The sequence below is a fragment of the Dryas octopetala genome, chromosome 3, assembly GCF_963921425.1.
Source record: "Dryas octopetala chromosome 3, drDryOcto1.1, whole genome shotgun sequence".
NCBI classification, from domain to species: domain Eukaryota; kingdom Viridiplantae; phylum Streptophyta; class Magnoliopsida; order Rosales; family Rosaceae; genus Dryas; species Dryas octopetala.
Genome location: NC_141368.1, coordinates 6,244,442 through 6,253,918, shown reverse-complemented (window position 1 = coordinate 6,253,918; position 9,477 = coordinate 6,244,442). Strand labels below are relative to the sequence as shown.

At 36.0% G+C, this 9,477-nt stretch overlaps 2 protein-coding genes across 2 annotated transcripts; both read left to right on the top strand.

Annotated features, from left to right (window-relative positions):
* Nucleotides 1-776: 776 nt before the first annotated feature.
* Nucleotides 777-4,088, top strand: LOC147290157 (protein TONNEAU 1a-like). The gene is made up of 8 exons (XM_086236186.1): nt 777-1,032; nt 1,379-1,511; nt 1,610-1,698; nt 1,814-1,936; nt 3,057-3,190; nt 3,298-3,323; nt 3,404-3,560; nt 3,898-4,088. The coding sequence occupies exons 1-8, from the start codon at nt 946-948 to the stop codon at nt 3,947-3,949; spliced, it is 801 nt and encodes a 266-aa protein (XP_086092312.1). The 5' UTR covers nt 777-945; the 3' UTR covers nt 3,950-4,088.
* Nucleotides 4,089-4,549: 461 nt separating this feature from the next.
* Nucleotides 4,550-7,271, top strand: LOC147290156 (P-loop containing nucleoside triphosphate hydrolases superfamily protein). The gene is made up of 4 exons (XM_086236185.1): nt 4,550-5,039; nt 5,150-5,290; nt 6,049-6,321; nt 6,833-7,271. The coding sequence occupies exons 1-4, from the start codon at nt 4,740-4,742 to the stop codon at nt 6,974-6,976; spliced, it is 858 nt and encodes a 285-aa protein (XP_086092311.1). The 5' UTR covers nt 4,550-4,739; the 3' UTR covers nt 6,977-7,271.
* The last annotated feature ends 2,206 nt before the right edge of the window (nt 7,272-9,477 follow it).

Here is a 9,477-nt window from a genome sequence, read left to right as displayed (position 1 = left end):
TGCTCTGTCAATAAAAGAAAGAAAAAACAATCCTTCATCTCTTTTAATGCTATCTCTTAGGCTTTTAGCTCAATGTGAATTTGAATTACTTATAAAATTAAAGAATCGAATTAAGTATGTAAGTTATGGTTTGATAAGGTAATATTATTTTATTGCCAAAATATCATGCAAGAGAACAATTTTTAGCACATATATTTAATATATCAAATTATTCTTTAGAGTGAATGTTTGTACTTGTAGCGATTGATACTATAGGTTTCTCCATTTTTTCTTGTATTCATGGCATAATTTAACTTCATAAAGTGAGAATGTTATATTTTAATTCTCAGATTTTGTGCCTAATATTTAAGCAACAAAGCGATTCCGGGCCAATTGAATAAAAAAAAAAAAAATTATCCGTAAGTATCTCAACTATACACTAATTTTCAATTTAGTACTCCAACTTTGAAAACTTGACAAAAAGTACCTCAATTTTTATCTTGACCAATGAGGATTGAATAGAGGCATGACATTGCAAAAAAAATTTAAATTCAAGTGACATATTAATTCAATTTTTAATTTGAGTGGTGAAGTACAAACGAGCTCATAATCTAGGTGAGTGACTTGTAATAAAGCCTAAATGCATTAGCAGGCTGGTCATGGACTCATGGGCTTAATTAAAGGCCCAAACCCATAACATCACACAACGCCAGCCCAGACTATTATACCGGCTAACTGTACCCTCCCTCCACTGGAACCCACAGTTATCAAATTAATCCATTATTACACCCACTGCTCTCAATTCGACAAATTTCTATATCTCTCTCTCTCTGTCTCTCTCTCTGGAGCAAAGCATCGAAGAAAGCTGTGAAATTCAAAACGCTGAGAAAGAGAGCTAGCTCGCTCTCTGAAACCCAATCAAAACCCTCTCTCACTCTGAAACCCAAGGACGAACAAGAGGGAGACATGGACGACTACACGAGGGAGATGATGGACCTCAAGACTTTGGTCACTCGGACCCTCGAGAAGAAGGGCGTTCTAGCCAAGATCCGGGTATAAATTCTCCTTTTTACCCTCCATCTTTCCTCCATCTTTCCTCCATTTTCCTCTATTACCCTCTAGCGTTCTCCTCTGGATATCCCCAGTGTGAATTCGCAGCTGATTTGAACCCAAACCGTGGTTTTTTTTCTCGGGTTAATCGCTGAAATGGTGCCCCTAGTTTAGTTGACTTTGGCTAGGGTTTTGTAATTTGAAAGCTCGTAACTTCGTTCGAATTTTGAGAATGCGATCCCTGTTTTGCAAAATTAGGCTGTAATTTGTAATTTCTGGAAATTTTTATTTTTCATTCAAGAAATGCTTTATATTTTTTGGGGTCGTTTGCTAATTTAAGTGTTGGTAGGCTGAGTTGAGAGCAAGTGTGTTTGAGGCAATTGAAGAGGAGGATAAGGTCATCGAGAAAGACGAAGGCTTGCCTCCGGCATTACTGGGTAGCTGCAACGATCGTGCGAAACAACTCCATGCTTCTCCCTCAGGTTCTTCTACTGATCCCATGTTTTTTTTTTTCTTTATTTAAATAAAAGTCATTCCATTTTGCTCATCGGCTTAATTTTGGTATGATTTCTCATTGTAGGAAGGTTGCTTACGGCACTGATATGCGAATACTTAGACTGGGCGCAACTAAACCACACGCTGAAAGTTTATCTGCCCGAGTGTAATATGGTAATCGAATAACATTTTTAATGCAGAAAGTGGTGGGTTTTTGCAATACGTTTTGAACTAATGCACTGTTTATCTTACAAAAATGAATGTGGCTTTTGTTTTCACTGAATTGCAGCAAAAGGATTCTTGGAAAGCTGAGTTGAAGGATTTTAGTAACAAGAATGGATATGATCTTAACAGAAATGGGGATAGTGGTCCTTTGCTTTTGGATGTTCTTGAAGGATTTTTGAAGTTTGAGGTTTGATATTAATTGATTTGCTAGTTTTTTGGTATATTGTTTGTGTGTATGTACTGCAATATCAATTGGTTACCACTGCAAGATTTCTTAAAATGAATATACAAAACTCGCAACATCATACGAAATAGCTTATTCTTCATGCTTGATTTTGTCATCAATATTGCTGAACTCCAAGTTCATTATTTTTATTTATGAAAGAACAAAATACATTGTTGCAGTAGTTTTTTTCCATTTTTGATAGAAATCTCTTGATCAGTCGTAGGATGAGATTAATATACAATTTTAAGGTTCAACTGACCAAGGAAAGGCTTCCCAGCCCAAAGAGAAAGGGGATGATGTGACCATGGAAAGGCTGGATTGAGAAAAAACCAAACCCAGTTAAACTAGATGTGTAAAAGTTGGAAATAGCAATATATGAGTATATGAAGATGAATACTATTGGTAGCATACGAAGTGACAAATAAGTGTATATTGGACATATAGGAGAGGATTTGATCATAAGATTCATAACTATGAAGAAGTGTATGAAAACAGTTCATTTAAAGAAGAGGAATGGAGATGGAATGGGTTGTTTCTTCTTCTATTGTTATTGTATTTTTTTGTTCTTTGCTTTATAGAGAAGGTGGAGTAAAGGCAGCCCATATTCAACATAAGACATTGGAAGTTTTCTAACATGGCTTATCACTTGTAATGGAGATTCATCACTGTACGTTTAAGTGGTTGTGATTTGATTCAAGTTTATTTATGGGGAAGCCAAAAAGAACTTGAGTTGTGGCAACAAGAAAGGACATTATGGCCATGAAATAAAAAGCTTCCCTACACGTGGTGAATTAGAAAAAACGTGTGCAGTTAGCTGTTAGCCCATATTTGTGATACAGGGCTCTCTAGAATTGCGTTGATTAGTGTGAGTCATTTATTGCTGATATATCAAATTGCCATTGGTTATTCCCCAAAGTGGGGATCCTTGAAGTGTGTGCAAGCATGACAGTAAAAATTACCTTGTAGTTTTGGGATTGGGTCGATGCCAATATTTCCCCTTTGTTGCCACTACCTGATTATTTGTCTTGACTTGTAATTATTTATTTAGCTGATTGCTTACCACTGGATCTTGTTCCTACAGAATTTATCTCAAGCCAGGGGTACTGGAAGGAGGCTAACTACTTCAGAAGCAGAGTCCATATCGAATGTAGAGTCTCGGAACATGCGTAGACCTTCTTCATCATCTGTTGCCGGAGGCCTACCTCCACTGGGAAGGTGCTGAACCTACTTTATTGCTTCAATCTTTTATATTTATTTAGTCTCCTTTTCTTTTCCCCTTTTAACTCTTAATTGATATTAGTTTGTTGGTGTGCTTATGCTAGGCCTGGTGCTGCTTCCCAGTCATCTGGTGAGTGACAGCTATTTTTTATGTTCTTCCTTTATCTGCTTGCTTTTGTTTCTGTTTATCTTATACATTCTAGCATTCAGATCGGAGAGGTGGGTCCTCCATGTCTGGTTACCGGAAAGAAGAGTACAATTGGAGATATGACAGTGATGAACTTCCAGAGGATGTCATTCGAGCTTCGAGTGCCATGGAAAACCTTCAACTGGATAGAAAAGCTCGAAATCTAACCTCATCTTGGCGGTATGTTCTGAACCCCTATTAGTTATATTCACTTTGGATTAGCAAAAGGTTCCTCTTTAAAAAAACTGAAAGACATATGCAAAATGGAAGAGAGAGATGGAGTTTTATGAGGTTGAAAATCACCATCATCACGGCTATTTGCAATAGGTGGGAATCTCTTAGGTGGTTTAATCAAAAGAGAACTAGGCATGGTTACATTTTCTATGTGATCATATAGTTCTGATTTGGCTGGCCAGAAGATGCACAAAATTAACCAGGACATGATTTGCAATTTGTGTGTTGTAACGTAGTTCTTGTGCATTGTTTTCTTAGCTTTATCTACTTGTTCTGACTGCAGGCATGCAGGGGATGGAATTAGTGAGGATGATGGCAGGGCTGACCAGATGTAGCTGAATGATGACAACCTTTGTATAACTGCAAGTGTATTTTATTTGTTATCCTTCAATGATAGTGATGTTGATTGTTATATGTAAGATTATATGCTGTATTCCGATTTGATTTAGTGCTTTGTTCGAGTGTTTTTCTTTATTTAATTTCATTTTTGACCCGTTTTAAAATCTATATTATTAACTGCTTCTTGCTTACAGTTTTCGTGCACGATGGGTCTGAAATTTCATGTAATTGCTAAGATTGAGAGGCTTTTGTCTAAGTTCTGACAAGCCACAACCTACTGACCTTCATAATGTAATCATGTTTAGGTTTGTTTTGAACACATAAGCGATTGACAGCCACTTACAAGCTGATATTGCATGGAGCACTGTGATCAGCATTACAGCATATAACTTAAAATAATACTCTATTATCATGTTAATCAAATCATTGAATTATGCAATCATGTTTGGAGCCTATTTAATTTATTTTTTTGAGTAATTTGAGGACTCACACTGATATTTTTCTTGAATTTGGAGGAGGTTCGTCAATCGTCAGTTCGTCACTATAATTATAAATTTATAATTTTATAAAGAAGAAAATTTTCTACAAAAAAAAACAAAATCATTGGGAGAAGAGCACTGGATTTTATAACACGTGTGCTGTCGTGGCACGTTTTGAACGAGAAAGAAAAACATCCTGGACTTCCAGGCTTCGAGGAAACTCCAAAAAAGGTAAAACAGAATCGAAAGCCTCTGTTTCTCTATCTCTCTCTGTTGGCAGCTCAAAACTTGACTTTTACTCCCTGCCATGGCGGTTTTGAGCCGCGTTTTAAGAGCTGGAACCTATTTCCCAGTCCGGAGCTTCCGTTCGTCATCTTATCTAAATTCCGAAATTGACCCTAAAGCCGCCACTGTGCTCGGGCAAAAGGCTCTTCCTCTGCAGCGAGACGTGAAGGACAGGAATGTCCAGTGGGTGTTCCTGGGGTGCCCAGGCGTCGGCAAAGGCACCTACGCCTCTCGCCTCTCGACTCTCCTCGGCGTCCCTCACATCGCCACCGGCGATCTCGTCCGCGACGAGCTCTCCTCCTCTGGTCCCCTCGGTCGCCAGGTCTCTTCCCTTAAGCCTGCTTAGGGTTTTCCACTTTCTTTCTTCTAATTCTTCTTCTTCTTCCTCTTTTTTTTTTTTTTTTTTAATTTGTTAAAAATTAACAAATGCAGCTTGCAGAGGTTGTTAATCAGGGCAAATTGGTTTCAGATGAAATTATAATAAACTTGTTGTCGAATCGTCTTGAAGCTGGTGCAGCTAAGGGTGAATCTGGCTTTATTCTTGATGGCTTCCCTCGAACTATTCGACAGGCGGTAATTTATTCCAATTTCTTTACTTGTTAGTTGTTTCTGGTTGGTGTAGATGACTGACTCAGAGACTCAGAGTAGTCTTAATTGAAAGATGTAGTTGAGATTAGTAGAGTTTTGAAATATGCACAAAAGTTTATGGTCTTTCAGAAGTGGATTGCTTGTTTGTTGTGTAATCACATAATTGTATTACAAGTATATCCTCATGGCACACACAGCACTATACTGCCTCCATATTCCAGGATAATGGTGTTTCTGTCTTGCTTCTTTTGTTTTCAAATGTTATTGCATTTCTTTCAATCTTAGATTTTGGCTCAGACAAATTTGTATTCAGCTGCTTCTTGTTTCAAACAAGGTAGTCCTTTCCAATATGTTTGCTTATGGGGGTCATGTTGTGCTTTGCTTTTGTCAGACACTTGATTTTAAGTTCCCTAGCTTCATCAGCAGTGTTCATTTAGCATAGCTATATAAGAAATTTGTACCCATTCATCAATTCTGTACATTGAATTTGCATATGATTATTACACTGGGTACATATACCATTCATTAGTACAAATTTCTTTTCTTTTAGAATGGCTACATAAAAAAGACGAGCATTGACTTTGTGCCATTAAGTTGGCTACAAAGCCTATTATATAATGGAAATAGTATTCTCATGCACCACCAATTCAGTTTCCCTACCTTCTCCCCCCTCCACTCATTTCAATATAATGCTCTGACCTGTATGGTTATAACTTGCCTTCTAAGTTTTGATTATTTTACAGGAAATTTTAGAGGGAGTAACAGACATTGACTTGGTGGTCAACCTAAAGCTTCGTGAAGAGGCTTTAGTTGCAAAGTGCCTTGGAAGAAGGATTTGTAGTGAGTGTGGAGGAAATTATAATCTTGCCAGCATTGACATTAAGGGTGAGAATGGAAACCCTGGCATGTATATGGCTCCACTTCTTCCCCCTCCACATTGTGCATCAAAGCTTATCACACGAGCCGATGACACTGAAGAAGTTGTTAAGGAACGACTCCATATATATAATGATATGGTATTGTTTCAGCATCTTGGATGTTCTTTTCCATCCTTTTCAAGGGCTAACTAGTGTAAAAGATTAATTTTTAAGTTTAGAATACATGACTGAAACACAGCCACCTATAATATATAAGGTACTCCTCATTCTTCCTACTTAGGAATTAGGATTGATGCCTCGGGCATTATTCTATGTGGGCACATGTTCAGTTCCTGCTTTGACTCTTGCAATAAATGCCCACCTATGCTTACTAAGACATTGTTCTTTGTGCATGAGAAGGCTATTATGTCTTTATTGATTCATTGGAACAACATCGGCTAATAGGTGGAGCTTCTCTTTATTGTCTTTATGAGTTTGCATTTGGACAATGGCCATTCAAGACACATTTCTGTCATTAATCCCCTTTCCCTCCTCTTTTAAAATGGGAAAAACTTTTATGTCATTACTCAACTATAGTAACAAGAATTTTCACTTTTGGTTCAATTAGTGATTGTGCATCTCATATCATGTTGTTCTTCGCTGCTTGCAGAGTCAACCTGTGGAGGAGTTCTACCGCAGTCGGGGAAAGTTGTTGGAGTTTGATCTTCCTGGAGGGATTCCAGAATCCTGGCCAAAGCTGCTGCAAGCTTTGAATCTGGAAGACCATGACGACAAACAGTCTGCAGCAGCATGAGTTGTAAATTCTGTACTATATACACTAGACAAGTTAAGTTAATTTTCAGTAGGTAAGCTAAATCATTCTTTGCATGCCTGGGAAAGCTCATGCATATAATTTAAAATTGAAAGGAAAAAACTTGTATATGCAATAAAAGCAGGAACAGGCCCATTTATCTATAATGTAGCATCCTTTTGGGGTTTTAGAATTGTGTAAAATGGGTGCGGTATTGTTTGGAGAGGTGCACATTGTAATATTGTCAGTTTGACAAATGATTTATCTCAGATTGATTATTTTTCTTGTGGGCAGAAAAGTTCCATTTGAGCACAATTTTGCCATATTTTAATGAAATTGTACTTAATTGATAATCGTGAGAAGCTCTTCCATAGAATTTTAATGATATATTTAATTGATAATTGAAGAGTCATAATGATTCAAAGCAAGTTATGCAGATATGCAGTGACATACATTCCATGGAAATTTATGTTTTTCTGACATGATGACATGTAGGACTAATAAATTTCACTTGATTCTTCTAATGGAAAGACAATGCTCGAATTTTGAGTACCCAATTTGAATACCTAATTGAATGGCAAGTCTTATTTTCAGCAGAGTTTTGGAACTTCAAAACATGCTTCTACTATTGTCTTTGTCACAAGTGTTCCATTGAAATTAGTTGTTGGGTGTTTAGGTGAGCGCAGAATTCCCCGCTTTATGGTGAGCAAGTGATCATTATTGATATATATATATGTATATACACGTAAAATGATTTTCTAGAGCGATTAACCGCATGTGGGAATGCCCATACTCCATCCATACTTGAGTGTTTGAAAGTTCTAATTTTTCATTATTTGCGTTCGGTTAACTGCACATAGTGGAAATGCTACCCAAAACTGGGAAGTCTGATAGAAATTGTCTGTGAGATGTCTTGGTTATACACTCCTGGAGTAATTTTTTGGCAGAAAGAAGCATCCTCAATGGCAATGTCAACTGTATGCTCAATTGTGAATTCAGCAACCAAAATGTACAAAATTGGGGATGCCTTACTCTTCCTATAACTTGTATGTACTTGACTTTAACATTTCTTCCTTGAAACCAACCAATAAGAAAAAAAAAATTACATGACTTTGCATTCAATGAAGTTGTAAAGTTCTGCATACACTGTGAAACTCCAAAAGCACTCTTTTTATGCTTATCTTTCACGAGCTCGTTTATAGTAGAAATTTGTATGTTGTATAAAGAAATACAGTACTAATGATTTACAAATTTAAACTCAATTAAACAATAAACACGTTGATCTAAAAATTGATAAAAAAGGTGCATATAACATATATATTCGTACTACAACATGTTTTTTTGTCCTTCACATCCAATTTCATTCATCATACTTCACTTTCCCAAACTGTCTTTCAATCTTTTAGTTTGGCAGTGCCATATATGGTTCAAGAATCGGTACATGTATTTTCACATGACTACCACATGTTTTTTTTCCACATAGTTTGGCTGTTGCCTCTGCTTTTCCAATGAAATGTTATTCTGGCCACGCAAAAAAAACACATGTTTTTTGTGTTTTAAGCATGATTACCACGTGCTTGAGTCTTCACCTTAGCCTCCATCCCTAATTCTACGCCATGCCCATGATAGTTGTTTAACTAATATTCCACCAAACTTATGCATGAAATTAGATGCAAAATCAATAGTTTTAAAAAATGTGGAACCTAGCTAAACTATTCAAGGTATTAAATGTTGATCATCATAGAAATATTGAGGGTTTGAATGCAAAAATATTGACAAAATTTTTTGATAGGCGATAGCAAAAGAAATTACACGGAAGAGTTTTGAATAAAGTGTACATAATTATTTTGTATATTGATATTTGTTTGAAAGAAAAATATCGAGACAAGAGTTCGAGTTAGCCTTCCTCCAATATTCTGAATAAAACAAATATTATCTCAACTTGGGACTCGAGTGATTGCTCTACCATGTGATCTTAAGTCATGATCATTCAATAAATGTTGTTCTAAGGAATAATAAATTTTTAACAACTATGATTTATAACCAGAATTTCTCTATGCATGACGTTGTTTTTTAATTAAACAACGAACATAGATTTTTTATGATATTTTTTCTATTTTTTACAAGATTTAACATTTTAAAGTACATTTCAATAAATTTAATGGTATGAAACTATCATTCGAGATTATATTTTAGGCTTTAGCTCATGATTCCAAAACTCATGAGTTGAAACCTAATATCTAATTAAGGAACAAGAACTCAAACCCATGAAGGTTAAATAAAAAAACATGTCTCAATTGATGATTTATACTTTAAAGTATTATATCATGCTAAGAATAAAATCAATAGAAAATTAGGATTAAATACCAAACATCAATAGTTTTTTAACAAAGCAGCAAGATACTAATTTTTTTTTGTTTAAGGTACTAATCTAGAGCAAGACATTTTGAATTAGGTCGAACAGCCACAGTTGTGACGGTTTCAAATTCACAAAAATTTAAAAT